The sequence below is a fragment of the Chelon labrosus genome (assembly GCF_963514085.1).
Source record: "Chelon labrosus genome assembly, chromosome: 13".
In the NCBI taxonomy this organism is placed as follows: domain Eukaryota; kingdom Metazoa; phylum Chordata; class Actinopteri; order Mugiliformes; family Mugilidae; genus Chelon; species Chelon labrosus.
Genome location: NC_140346.1, coordinates 24,258,253 through 24,273,092, shown reverse-complemented (window position 1 = coordinate 24,273,092; position 14,840 = coordinate 24,258,253). Strand labels below are relative to the sequence as shown.

Sequence of the window (14,840 nt, the reverse complement as noted above, 5' to 3'; positions counted from 1 at the left end):
GAGCTATATTTGCGTCTGCTTTCAGTGCTCGGATCGTCTCATATGTGTTTAATTTTCTTAACTTAGACAGGACTTCCATTTTATCACCCCGTAAAAGTTCCTCTTTCACAAGGACATGATGTTCTCCTGTTATATCTTGCAAGGCTGCTCCCTTGCACGAAACTGGTACAGTCTGTACAGCCCCAAAGTAAACCATGATGCCTTTGATCGAGGAAAGATTACACTTCTAATAGCGGCGCAGGAAAAAAAGAAGACCGGTCACGACGTGGACAAATTAACCACCGTGTTGCATCAGTGAGAGTGAGGACGGCGCATGAGAGAATAACCGAAAGCACGTGGTGCTCGATGTTTACTGACGTAGCGCGAAGGTCAGTCAGCAGGTCTCTGTTCCACCTTTGACGCTGAAGCCATGTGGGTGAGTCTAGGGCTGAAAACCTGCACTGTTGTGAATACAAACGCCAGCATTTTACAGGCCTGAGGAGATTCATCCCCACGCACGACTGTATCGAATGATGCAATCTGACCGCCAGGTGCTGACCTTTCAGGCCAAAGGTCAGGGCAGAAGCAGACAGGAACAAACGACGGAAATCTCTGATTAGACGCCGCCACAATGATCACACTGAAGATCTCATCGATCTAACTTTAAAACTGTCCGAACAGCAAATAAATAACGGAAGTAAATTCAGACGCTTCCACATCCCTTCGTGCCTTACGCAATTTACAGCGTACGATGCAACTTCCCGTTCCCGCTTGTTAATGAAAATGCAGACTCTCATCACAGCTGAACATTTATACGGATACATGAGACTCCGAGCGGCTGTATGAGGGAGTGGGCCACCGCTCATGTGAGCTCAGCATGCTCCTCTGCATACACAACAGTTATCTAATCAGCTTGACCTCTCCTTCCCAGCGGGCTGCAGGATGAGAAAACACAGGCGCCCGCTCTGCTTGTCATCGCGTGCGTTCCGTTCTGAAGTTAATTACAGACGGGAGCGTGTGATCAAGCCCTGATGTGCACAGTTTTTATTTATTTATTAATCTGATAGGGACAGTGCACATTGATGAACAACTATTGGCACAGAAATAGACGTAAACATGCCGGATTATAGCAACAGTGCTTGTTTCCATCTGCAGTCCTTGTGCAGGTAACACAAAAACATGACAAGACATAGGACAGGACAATAGATCACAATACCTACCCTAGGACTGCAGATGGAAATTAGCTATTTGCTAAATCTGGTACAGTGTATCTTCTCCCTTTTTAAGTGATTAATGCATTTCCCTGTAAGAAATAAACTAAATAAACTAAAGATTAAACTAATAAGAGCACATCACAACACGTTAGATTACAAAGAAGATAAGAATCAGTGGTTACAAGACTGGTTTGCTTTCAGCCACTTGTTGAGGTAAGTTTTGCAGGTTTGTAATGTGGGACACTCCCCTGTGGGGAGTGGAGGAAACTGTGAAATATTTTATTGTGAAAATGTACAAAATGCACACCAGCAAACATTTCTAAGATAGTGACCCTGAAGGCAGCAGTTTGATTAGATTTCCCATAAAACAGCGCGTAGAGATATCAGTGTATAAATAATTCATGTATAACTGCCGGAATCCTGCAATCTCACGCAAAACAAGGCTCGGGCTGGGAAGCTGCCTTCCTCAAGGTCATCACAGTTATCTGCAAGTGGAGGCAAAAACAAGTCTGGATGTGGACTTCGGCTTCATATTCCCCCTGCGTGTTTTCTCCAGTGAACCTCTTAATGGCTTCTTTGAAGTTCCGTCAGTCCGTGTCAGGCGTGATTTCTGCCGGGGCACAGACGGAGGCTTCGGCGGTGGTGGTGTGTTTACGGGGGTAGAAGGGAAGAGGAGGAGGTTGGGTGGGGTAGGTACAGAAGAGAGACCGGGGCGAGGTCCACAGCTCTGATCACATGACAAGGGAAGGGTCTATCCTGCTAAATGCTAAATGGACCCGGGGGAAGGGGGGTATCTGCAGCGGAGAATCAGCCATTTTCCCTGCATGTGTCACACAGGATAAAATTAGGAGGAAATGGCTGTTATTACCCCCGATGTAACCCGTGCCCATTTAGATATCAGCACAATTTTCCCACAGAAATCACCTACAGCATCTCCGATTGGTCCAGTTCTGCATTGGAGTTTGTGGAAAACACGTATCCCAATTGCCAGCCTCTGGGGAGACAGAGGCTGGTGAGTACACAACTTGCTTGTAACTTTCCTTGAGCGGGGAAAGAAGGCGGAAATAAAAACACATCCCTCTGAGCAATCAGTTGTCGAAGCGGGGATTTGGAAAACAGGAGAACAACAGCCTCACTCATTCTAAAATCGGGAGCAGCACTGAACTAATAACTGGGGACCAGTGGGACAGGCTCGGTGTCTGTGAGGAGGAGGTAGGTAGGATGAATAATGGCAATAATCTTCCCCTCACTCCCTGTCGCCTCCAACCGTAAACAGGCCTTATCAATTCCTGGAGGAGTTCTGTGTCCGTTGCGTAACGTCTCAGGAATGAAAAAGAAAGCAGCAACTTGATAAAACGCTCCCCTTCACGGGGATCATTTGTGTTTAATGGCACGCTGTCCGCCTCAGACAGCGAGGAGGACAGCTGATCCAGGCCTAGCCCACGCTTAAGCAACTTAAGCAATTTTATAAGGAAACTATAAAGGGGTATTTGTTGGAAAGGAGGTGCACAATGCCCATCATTGTTCTTCTCTTTATTGATTACATTTGGCCAAGAGCTGGGCCTGTCGCAGCCTGTTTGTGTGGCATTAGTGTCGGAGCAAAGAGCTTCCACAAAAGATGATTCACGGAGAAAGACCGCTCGGTTGCTCAAAGTGAGAAAAGTCAGGAGAGTTTGAACTTAGGTAATGACAAATGTTATTATTAACGCATATAGGCAGCGATGGGGGAACACATTGAAGGCAATAAGTATGTCGTAATACATAAAAAACAGTCACCAGTTTCATTTGAAAACGCAAGTCTGAGCAGGTAGGGTGACACATGAGGGAAGAGAGGTTTAGCCTCCAAATCCTCCGTCTGGGAATTCCCACACACAGGTGCGTACCCACTGTTGCAATCCATGTTTTCCAGGTTTCATTCTGACAGATTTATTTCATGGAAACACTCCTACCATTTCACACCCAAAACGCAGGCCGCGCACACACACACACGCGATGGAACAGGACGTCCAATCTGCTGCCTGCCGGTTTGAGTTTGAGGGTTTCGCCCCGTCTATGGAAAACATAAAGATTGGGTGTGTTCTGCCTGATGAAACAAGTTGAGACTTTCTCAGCTGGAAGTCCTTCCTCTTAACAGTCCCGGTGGTTTAAACAGTGTGTGACCAGCCATTGTGAGGACATTAATCCTCCCTTGTAGCTGCGGCTTCTAACCACAGAGTGCTGGTACAACTGACAGTCTCGTGAGAGACGGGAAAGGTCTCAGGGTCAAACTGCACAAGAGCCACATGTCCTGCATGTCCTGTGGGAGGAAAATAATAATAAACACCGACAGAAAGTTGTTTAATCTCCTTTTATTCGTATATACTGTTACTTTGCATTATCACATGTGTAGCATCATTATAATAACTTGGTTTTGTGTCTTTTAAACCGAGATATTTTTGTTAGCGCTCCTGGAGCCTAATCTGAATCAGGAACTGCACGTAGTTTAGGATAAGAGTAAAATAAGTCAAAATGAATGTAAACTTTTATTTCAAGTGTAAAGTAACTAAACATGCGCTGAACTGAAATCCGCCTGTTACGTTTTACAAAGCGGTTCCACCGAGCACATGGCAGGATTAGCGATACCCTCCCGGGCCTCACTAATGCTACAGCACACACTCATAAACAAATGCCCACAGCGCAGTCCACAGCTCTACCCCACATAAAAGCTGACGCTCGCAGGTCAGCCTTAAGGTCAGCGTGTTCCCCACAAGGAATTTCTCAGACCACACAATACTTTCTCTCTCCTCCTCCACCTCCTCCTCCTCCTCCTCCTCTGCAGAATTCAGTCTCCTGGAGCCACCGTTTAATTCCCAAATTTGCTCAATTTGTGCGAAAGCACCACTTAGTAATGCTGAGCCATGTTTATTGTTTATTATAAAATGAACCCCGGCCATTGCCCCCACCAAAATAGGACTCTTGGATTCCGGGTTTCTCGTTAAAAGACGACTTCTGTGTCCTTTTGAACTGCAGGATCCTGCAGGGACACTTCGTTTATTGACACTCTGGCCTCAGGGTGGGAAGGACACGGCTCATTGATGCCACCGAGGTTATCTGCGTCCCTCCAAAACAAACCCGACGCAAAATTAGCTCCAATGTAGCAGACAAGATAAGAAGAAGATAATCCCAGGGGACGCGGAGCAGCATGATGATCCACAAGAGACGTCCTGTAATTATATATTAATTATGCTATCTTACGTGCTTTCTTATAAATCAAGGGAGCAATAAACAAGTTCGACAAAAAATACTTTTCAAGCAGTCATCCGGAACTTCAGATTCTTAGAGATTGTCTGCACATCCTGTTCGCAGTAAAAATCTCATAACAGAGATTCAGTAAATCAGCCCAAACACGTTGAATGCATGCACACAGAGCAGGCGTTTCCGCCGATGCACACAGTGCTCCTGTTATGTGTGCTCGGGGAGTCGAAGTGTCCTGACCGATAAAAACATTAACCATTAACCCGTTATTGATCATTCACTGCCGTTTGAACTTGTGCAGCTGGCTGCACTATTTGAGATCAATGAGACACGAACACTAATTGTGGCGCTAAATGGAATCACAAGGTTTATTTTTATCCCGGCCAGTGAATCTCTCCAAAAGAAACCCAGCACGAAAGAAAGGAAAATTAGATCCTCACAGTTTAAAGGACGCACTTTTTAGTTTTTAGCTGTTTTAAGGGCTAATTAAAAACCCATTCCCTGCCATTTAAGTTGCCATCTCCTACATATGCTGTCGGGGTGTTAGTTTCAGAAGTACTTCGATGCATCAGAAATCTGCAACCAGTGCAGCAAATCAGGCATCCAACCTCACAAGCTGCAAAATGTTCTTGCCTCTCACGCCTCTCAGAAGCAGCGAAAAGACACCGGGGAGGGTGAGATCTTTCACACAGAAAGCCGAGGTGCAGCTTGACGTAGGAGGAGCAGCGTCTCGTGCTGAGATGAGTGCGTGGGCGTAAAGGAAACACTCACTTTTGAAGTCTCAGAGTTTTAGTTGAAGTAAAGAAAGAAGGTGAACTTTAGAAGGACGGATGAGTCATTTTCTTACTTTGGTCCCCAAAAAGAGTAAAAATCTATTAAGGACTCTGCTGAAAGACTCGTCTGCTATTGATCTTATTATTGACTCAAAGGAAGGATGGCAAAGAGAGCCTGTGACCCAAGCTGAAGGTGGAGCTTCTCATTTGGCACCACAGACAATACTAGCATTTAAAACTGTAAATGGCTCTACGACCTACACAGAGCCAGCAGCAGTGTCCCACAAAAAAATTAAAAAAAATAAATAACGTAAAACCCAGGATCCAAATTTAACTGTGCTTGACCTTTTTTTTTTTTGTTACTTTGATGAATTGTGCAGTTCTGCTTGGCCACGCCATTCTCTATTGTCTGATACGGAGCAACAAAACGCTGGCTGCAGACAATGGAGGGTCACTGCAGAGGGCTTGAAATAATCATAACAATGACAGCTCCCATATTTATAGTTGCAAAGAGACTCCCGACTGCAACGCCTAAGTGCTTTGTTATTAACAGGAAGAGCGGCTCCCCGTGAAGAATAAACAGCACTTCTCTTTACTGGGTGAGTCGTGTTAGAAGGTTTTTACGGCCTACTGGAAACCAGTAAGGCTGTATATGTGCAAGACTTCAAATGCTATAGAGAGACTACTGTAGGCAAAAGTGTCTAAGAGAAGAGCCAAAATGCCAGAGGTGCGGCACGACAGAGGCAGTAAAGTTCATCCAGTTTGCTCTGGATTTCAAAAAAACTAAAAGAGGACTTTGTTAGAAAATGCCTTTCTAAGCATCGGTAGCCAGACAGAGATCACTGGGTCATCTTGCATCTGCAGACCTCTTCCTGAGTGAAACTGGGAGCGCTCAAAAAGCAGGCCACAAAAAGATAGACAATAGGGGAATCGAGATTGTCTGAGATAAGGCCCGCGTATTTCACTAAGGGGTGATGACAGCGGCCGAGGGTCGAGGTGTGTGGACAATCACCCCTCCTCCCTCCACCCCTCAAAAAAAAAAGACCAAATAAAAGGCCTTTTGTGGATTATTTCATAAGCCGGGGGAAGTCTGCTATCAGGCCACCAGGATGAGCAGGAGGAAAACTCGATGGAGCGCTCCAGATTAGGGAAGTGCCTGGAAAGACAGCTAAACTGTGACTCAGAGAGCATGTTGAAAGACAGGAAGTAGCGTGTTTCAAAATGAGCACAACAAAAAGAGGTTTAGGAAACGCTACAACACCAAGCGTGCACCAGTTCCCGAGATTTCTTTTTTTTTTCTCGTACTCAATGAACAACAACAACAAACAAAAGCTTTGCGGTTTCACTGCGCTTGTCACCAAGCACACAACATCTGGGTGTGAGTATCAAAACTGGCACGAGGCTGCCGTGGCACATTTCGCTTTTTGTGCCAGTTCATTGAGTCACGTTGTAAGTGTGACTCAGTGTGAAGTTGCATCATTGACACTGTGCTTAAAAACCCGTAGATGCCAGCTCGTGCGGAGCACAGCATTCAAAAGGAGTTTCTCTTTCAGCCTTTTATAGGTGATGAGATAGAGTACACATAACTTCACATCCTTCCTGCAAGAGGAAGCCTCTGCTCATGTTTGCCCGGCTCACTACTTGAGTCAGGATTTATTTTCAAGCATCTTTCGCACCAACAGTCATAGGAGGTGGACAAAATGACAAGAACACATGCGCAGTTTCACACAAACCCTTACACCCGCTGTACACACTCTTTCTGATGCCCAGACTTACTCGCTACAAGACAAACTAATATTTTACACCAGTCTTTTAAAGCCAAGTCTTTTAAAAGACTGTGTGGAGCAAACAAAAACCTGTTTACCCACACCTGGAATCCTGAAGCTTGGGTGTTAATATCATATAAGGACAAGACAGCACTAGTTTTCTAATACCTCTATTTGTGTAACATGAGCATATTACATCACAGAAGTGATCGTATGTTTCCTGAGCTCAATCTGATAACGATAATCTGTCGGTGAGACTGTACCCAGCTGGGAAAAGATAACCGAAATTAGGCCATTCCCCTCCTGTGCAGAGTTAGAGAAGGTCACGCAAAAGAGTCCACGCTTTTATCTCTCATAAACTTGACTCACGCAATGCACCTTACTCTGGTGTCAGCAGGAGAAATATACATAGACTGCAATCGATATAAAACGCTGCTGCTGCTGCTGCTGCTGCTGCTGGGCTTTTAACACGTACTAAAGGGGGAGATCACATAACACCTTAAGTGCGGTTTACACTTCTGCGTCAATTTGACGCCGTTGCTACAGAAAAAACATCCCAGGCCCTACACCGAGCCTAGCACCGTGGCCTCACATGAACCTCAGCAGACCGCAGTTGGTATAGTGGCGAGTTTCCGCTTCAGTATTTACGGCTGCTTCTCCATCTCCATCACACTTTTCAAATTGATTGTTTTGGATCAGTAAAGACGGAACGTGTCGAGGAAAGGTCGACCGAGGCGGTTCTGAGATGCACACATTTGTACAACTCGTCTTCGTTGAGATTTCGGTCGCCGTTGTTGAAAGTGAAGCAGGAAGTAGAAACAAAAACGAACCCGAATGGCAAAAAAGACTCAACACTCGGGTGGTGTTGTTACAGAGCGAGCCGGGCTGATGAGCGCACAAGTATAAATGGCTCGCGCCTATGTAAGCTACGTACGTAGCCTTAACGTACGCTTTATCCTTCTTTGGTTGTGTGTGAGTTTCAGAGTTGAATTAAAGATTTTATTTTTAAAACCTTGAATGGTCCCTCTTACATCTCTGATTTACCAAGTTCCTATGGTCCTCAGATTCTTCCAGCAAGGTCCGACAAAGGGTCCCAAACTCTGGTCACTAAAAGTCACCGGCTTCTGCTGTTCAGGCCCCTCATTTGTAGTGGTCCCTGCTTAAGGAAAGTCCTTAAAATGCACTTTTACAACTCTTATTTTATTCATCTTATCTTTTTGACAGTTTTACTGTAAAGCAAACTTGAATGCTGCTATTTAAATAAAGTAGCTATTATTATCACACAAAATAAAGTTCCCCCTCAGTTTATATGACACCATAAACACACTCGAGTCCTTTATGGCCACCAATTGGAGACCCTCCTATCTGCAGGACACAGAGCGCGCTATGCTACACCACTTTCTTTGTATCTTTGCGGAACATGGATATCTACGGAGGTTTAAGAGTATTTTAAAGAAGCCGGGGGGCTGGACCGCGCCTCCGCCCGTGGTAGGGGACTCATTGTGGCTCCGAGATAAGGGCCACAGCCGCAGCCCCGAGCTTCCTCAATAAAACACGCCGTGGGCACAGAAAGGCGCTGGTAGTGCGGGGCTCTTCTGACAGCCGATGGGAGGTTCCAGTCGCTGGAGGAACTTTGGCAGCAGGATAATCCATCCCTGGTATGACTGTCGGTGAATCAGCATCGTTATGGTTTTGTTGACTCAAGGGTCTGTCGTATCTATATCCTGCTGATCCCAAACTGACATTGGGCGAGGCTTGGGTTCTCTGTCGGTTGCCAAACATGTGGTTTTTCCATTGTCTGCTTTTATCCCATGCTGTCAAGCTTTTAATTTGGCTAAATAAAGACAGGTTCTACTTGTTTTGTATGCTAATTAGGGTGCCAGTAAATACGAACACAGTCTTAAATTTACATGGAGGAAGGTAAATTTATCTGATTACATCTAACAGAAAGAACCAAATGAGGCCTTCTCCGCTCCTAAGTGATTTCAACTCCACCTAGTGGTACATAATCAATATCTACTGTGGGAGAGAGAGAATAACACACCATCTAGGGAGGCCTGATGTATGGCTTGTTAATGTCTTGTCAGGGGAATAAAAGCCAAAGAACACCATGCCTGAACATGTTTAGTCTGCTTTGGACATTGCAGAGGAAATGGACTTCAAAAGTCGCAGGCCGGCTCGAAAACCGCGCGACCCCGTGGAGACCCAGCTTCTCTGACGGGTCTAATATTTCCTGCTTCCCCGACGAGCCAAACAGAAGCTTCCAGCCGGCCTCAATCTACCGGGAATGTTGTCCCTGGTAACCCGAACAGCATGCAGCAGATGTTCCAATCAAATCAGAAACAGATCTCACACAACAAACGTCTTTATGTTAAAAAAAAAAAAATAAAGATTTTAATGTCGAACAAAATGTAGTGTCTTAGTGTGGGAGCAATCTAGAGTTAACCGTTCAATACATTTCACAAAGAAACTGCGATATAAAAATCGGATTGTCTGAGCTCAGCTGGATTTATGTAAACTTGGATAAGACAAAATCCCATCTTTTATAACAAATGACTTTGGCACGAGGAAAAAAAAAAGTTAGTGTTCTGAGCAAGTGTAAACGGAGTCGGCTCAGAGGGAATGCGGCTTTAGTGTTGCGAAAACATTTTCTCAGCTTCGTCTGTCCAGTCACACGGAGAGTCTTCCTCGAAGTCCCTGTGAAGAGAGGACACACGTTTTCATGCGAGAGGTCAAATCCATCGAATTAAGCGTACTCCTTCACACCTTCAGCAGCGACGATAAAACGCCAATTCACAGTTCGCTAATTTGTCTAAAAGCTTTTGGAATTGTAAAAAACCACTTGCATGACTTTACGTATGAAGACTAAACCATGGAGAAGTTGTGGGCTTTCGATGCTGCATTTAGAAGCAGAAGAAACCGCCAGCTTTCAGTTATTTCCCTTTTTTGTTGCCCCCCTCCTGCTCACGTGACCGTATGAGATGTGATCCTCATCAGTAAAATCCTTGAATTCACAGACTAATCAGAGTCGCTTACGTGTCCTCGTCGTCAGAGCGCGGCTCCAGTCTGGACTCGTCCACGGCTACTTCTGGCTCGGGGCCGTCCGTGTCGTCACCCTGCGGCTGGGAGAGTGGCCCGACCAGAGGGTTCTCACCTGATAATGAAAACCAGAACATATGACTCTCTTAGCGTGTGCTCTGCAGCTCTCATATTAAAGCAACATGCATATCACATAAAGCAGACCTCCTTTGTTTATTATAAATGTGCTGAAGGCTTTGCACAGCTGGGCTTTCTCTAACAGACTCAGAAGCCTCTCGGGAGGATCCCTCTCCCATCGTCTCCTCTGCCCGCCGTCCTCCGGCTCCTCTGACACACCTGGAAAAACAGGAGATGCCGCGCAACGATAAAATATTTAAACATTTTCAGGAAATTAAAACGCTGCTGCCGTCATACTTCCACTAGTTGAACCGGCGAGGGTCTGGCTGTCGGATGATATCAGGCTGGCGCTGGCCAACACCTGCAGCACGGTGTCCGACGGCTCGGTGGGCCACTGCTTTCGAGGGCCGGCCTCCCTGCTTTCACTGCAGCCTTCGCGTAACCCCACACCTGGGGGTAAAAGGTTATTTAGGACATGTTTTGTCATATTCCTGTGGGATAAATCCTTGAAACCTCTTTCTCACTAGCTAATAAGAGTTTTCACATTTTCCCATGACGACACTGTTGACTACCTTCAAGTGTTGATGTTTTTATTAAACTCTTCTTCCCCAGAAGATCGGCCACCCTCTTCCCCTCTTCCCTGTTCCAACGAACCGTGCGCCTCCCCCGCTCCTCCGTCTCTGCGGCCTGCGAAAGATTCAAAGCAGTAAATCAAATACATAACACGAGCTCTGCGGCCATCTGAACCAACAGCAGCTTGTCAAAGGTCAGATTCCACGTAGGGTTACCACAGCTGGGGAAGTTGTGCAAGACTTTAAATTCTCACTTCGCCATTGTGTCTTTGACAGTTTGTCGCTCTGATAAACGGCCGGCCGTAAAAGCCACTTCAGGTTCGGCTTGACACCGTGCGGGAGGGTTTGTGTTTTCACCTGGGAGGGCAGATGTGAACGAATGAGCCTGGAAACCCGGTGGGAGTTTAGGATGGTGCGCAGGGACGGCCTGTCTTTTGGGTTCGTCTTGAACATCTGCTTGACCAAGTGCTGGAGCTCGTAGGGCAGGTGGCTGGGGAGGGGAGGGTAGGCACCTCGGCACACCTTAAGAATCAGGCTCTTCCAGCTGGGCGCCTGGAACTGAACACAGGAGGGAGGATTTCTGAGACAACAAAACCACACGGCAACATCTGAGCCACAGAAAACACAAAGCAGATGATCACACTCGGCCGAAGCAATGAGACTCCATTGTTTCACCACAACGCAGTGTGGCATCTCACTGTGCTGTGAGATGACAGTATTTGGAGGTGGGAACCGCAGTCAGATACACAGTGCATGCAGCATGAAGGGAGAGGGAGAGAGAGAGAGAGAGAGAGAGAGAGGGGGGAGTACCGGGTGTCGCAGGGTGCACAGCTCGTAGAGAACGCAGCCCAGAGACCACACATCACTGCAGGACACACAAAGATAAAGGCGGTTATTCATTCACACCAGACATTCGTCATGTCCTGGCACAGTCAAGGAGATACGAGACTGGTTAACGCTTCTATGAAGTTACATAACGATGGCAGAGCTGTGACAATGTGAAATCCATGTTGTTGACGCGCGTATTGAACTGAAAATCAGCATCTTGTTGTTTCTGTAAAGCCACAATTTATAGAACTAAGGAGGGGGCATTTGAACAATGAACAACCGTCTAATGATGAAACAAACTAAATCTGAACGTTCTCAAGCAAAAGTCGTGTTATTTTCATCTCTTCTGTAAACTTGTCTTGTTATTTTTGTGCTCCATTTCTTATATGTGTATACTGTATTTGCACATTCTGATTTTCCCTTATAAACATTTATAAATGAAGCTCAAGGTAGAACTGTCCGTACTCCTCCACGGTCAATTTGGTCTGCTTCTGCTGCTCCATCAATTTCAGCGCGTCCTTATTATCCAATGATCTGTTTGTCTGTATTCTCCAAGCCAATGAGTCTGAAGTCCCTGTTCATTAAACTCATTCCAGTTCCGTCTATCTACCTTTCAGACTGCCTGTCGTGCAGCCCCCAGCCCATCTCCACTTCAACCTGGTTGCCCAAGGGCTGTCAACTCTAGTTCCCATCAACCAGTGTCAAGACTCCTGGGTATCCTGTCCTCATTTAATAGCCTCAACTAGGACTCCTTTAGTCTATCATGAGAGTTATTTATTCTCCCAAGCTCTTGCTTTTCCATTAAATTTCATTCTTCCACATGATCACTTTTCATGGAACTGTTAACACGCTAACAAGCTGTGCAGCTCATTGCTATATGCCTGGAAACTTGGCCCTCGTTCATTTTATGAATTACACGCATTCCTATAGGCGCATTGTTCTGCCGTCATACGTGTTTTGCTTTAGGCACAAGCATTTCCTCTTACACAGACAGACATTTCCTTAATACGGTAACTTACCTCTTATTGTTGTATGGCTTGTTGTCCCAGATTTCCGGCGCCACATAGTACGGCGTCCCGACGTATGTGTGAGCGTAAGCCTGCGAGCTGCAACAAACTGATGGAGTCAAAATCTAAGAGCAAGCAAATGAAACGCTGAAGAAAAAAAATAATCACATTAAAAAAAAAAAAGGGGCAAATACCTGTTTAGGATGCACGCAGAGCCAAAGTCCCCGAGCTTGATTGTCCCATTATCTGTCAGGAAAATGTTCTGGATGAGAAAATGAGAGACAGGATGAAGCAAAGCTAATAAGAGCATCCAACCATGGCAAAATAATGATCTTATGCACAAGTGGGAGATAATGGTGTGATCTTATCTTAATTTAATTATTGTATTGTTCATTCTCTAACACTGGTGAGATTCTAACAACATGCAACCTACAGATAAGATAAACTACTGACTTCTTTTTCTGATTCAGAGAACAAAAATAAAGAAAACTAAACAGAATGAATCAAAACAGTCTAAGTGATCATATTAATGACGCTACCTTGGACTTCAGATCTCTGTGCAACACCCGCTTATCGTGGATATGATTTGCACCGGCGCACATTTGAGCAAACCACTTCAAGATCTGGAAAAAAAGATCAGAAATTAGAACAAAAAACTCACACATCATTGTCAAAATAAGGCACATTTAGGTTAAGTCCTACATTATCAACGCAGAACTGGGTGGTTTTCTGTTGCCGAATCCTCTGGAGCAGATCTCCTCCACTGCAGTACTCCATAACTATGCACAGGAGGTCATCAGCTGAGCAAACACAATCACATATCTTAAGCAGCAATCCAAACATAATCATAACTGCACGTCCCTCAAACTATCTTGTAATGAGTTTTAAAGGGTGGGAAGCGTGTGCGATTACCTTCGAAAGCCTCCCTAAAGGCCACAATATGAGGATGTTTCATTCTGGACAGCAGGACGGCTTCTTTCCTTGAATTCTCCAATTTGGACTGATTCTATAAAAATGCAAATAGAAACGGGGATGGCATTCCCTATTATGCAAAACACACTGCATCCACGTCTCAGTGCTTATCTGAAAAGGTGCAAACAACATTTCCATATCCAACCCCAGGCTATAACATCACACACATCCTGGATTAAAACACGGCCTGCTAGCTTCTCCACGTGTAGTCGTGAAAACATATGATTATTGTTATTACTGCAGAAAGATTTGCTGCATTGAGGGGGATCAACTTTATCACCAATTTGTTTGCACGTACCTTTGGAAGCTGGATTTCCTTCACCACATGTTGTTCCTGACTGTCTTTACAACGGACTAACACAGCTCGACCGAAGGAACCTTCCCCGATGACTTTGAGGAGTGAGTATTTCTCCATTGAGCTTATTTGTCTATTATTTTAATAAGGCACAAAGAGAGACCACGCAATAACGATATGAAGCAACTAGTTACAACAACGGAACATGTCGGCGGAGGAGTCACTTGACATTTATTGTTCTAGTCTTCATAATTCACAGGGATATTCTGTCAAATATCAATACACATTCATTTAAAAGACAAATCTACCGACTTCAGAACCGGCTGCTTGTTTGGAAGCTACTTCCGTGTTATTGTGTGACGTAGGCGACGCGCAGCCGTACTGCGCAGCGCGGCCGCAAGATGGCGGTATACCACAATCTATCGCTGATTGAGAAGTTCTCCATATTAAGTAAGAAGAACTGAAAAAGAGTTATGTATAATATTTATGTTATATGTTTATTTCCCACTTTTATTTTTTTAAACATATTATATATAGGCTTATTATGTTTAAATTATAAAGATACTTCATGTAGATGCTAGACCAAACCAAGACTAGTGTTGTTTTGGTCCGAGAATATAATAAAAAAAGAATAGAATAGAATATATTAGAATTTTTTTATTTTTTTTATTGTCATTGTACATCAACGAAATAGAAAATGCCGTGCAAACAGCGAACATGGCATCTAGAAATGTAAATACCTAAGACTCTTATGATGGAAAGGGTAACGCTGTCAATAGACGGGACGTCGAAAGTCGAGAAATTCGACTCTCATCGCTCATAAATAGCTTCTCATGTTTAAAGATATCAGATACGAACTAAAATAATTATAAAAATTGGATTTAAAAAAAAAAAGTCGGGATCTGGTTTCGTCAGACGGCATTCACGCGGCCTGACGTTCAGAGCCCGGATAGCTCAGTCGGTAGAGCATCAGACTTTTAATCTGAGGGTCCAGGGTTCAAGTCCCTGTTCGGGCGATCGAATTTTTAAGTTGCTGACTCTGAT

At 44.9% G+C, this 14,840-nt stretch overlaps 1 protein-coding gene across 2 annotated transcripts; it reads right to left on the bottom strand.

Annotated features, from left to right (window-relative positions):
- Nucleotides 1-8,874: 8,874 nt before the first annotated feature.
- On the bottom strand, nt 8,875-14,215 carry nek3 (NIMA related kinase 3). Of its 2 annotated transcripts, none has more exons than XM_084558258.1 (13): nt 13,800-14,215; nt 13,442-13,535; nt 13,232-13,329; nt 13,069-13,152; nt 12,724-12,791; nt 12,542-12,628; nt 11,505-11,559; nt 11,052-11,252; nt 10,695-10,809; nt 10,420-10,572; nt 10,210-10,341; nt 10,003-10,120; nt 8,875-9,663 (listed from the first exon to the last, which is right to left on the bottom strand). In XM_084558258.1, the coding sequence occupies exons 1-13, from the start codon at nt 13,914-13,916 to the stop codon at nt 9,597-9,599; spliced, it is 1,389 nt and encodes a 462-aa protein (XP_084414384.1). In that variant the 5' UTR covers nt 13,917-14,215; the 3' UTR covers nt 8,875-9,596. The 2 variants fall into 2 exon arrangements, with proteins under 2 accessions (XP_084414384.1, XP_084414385.1); XM_084558259.1 differs by having other exon boundaries at nt 13,232-13,308.
- Between the last annotated feature and the right edge of the window lie 625 nt (nt 14,216-14,840).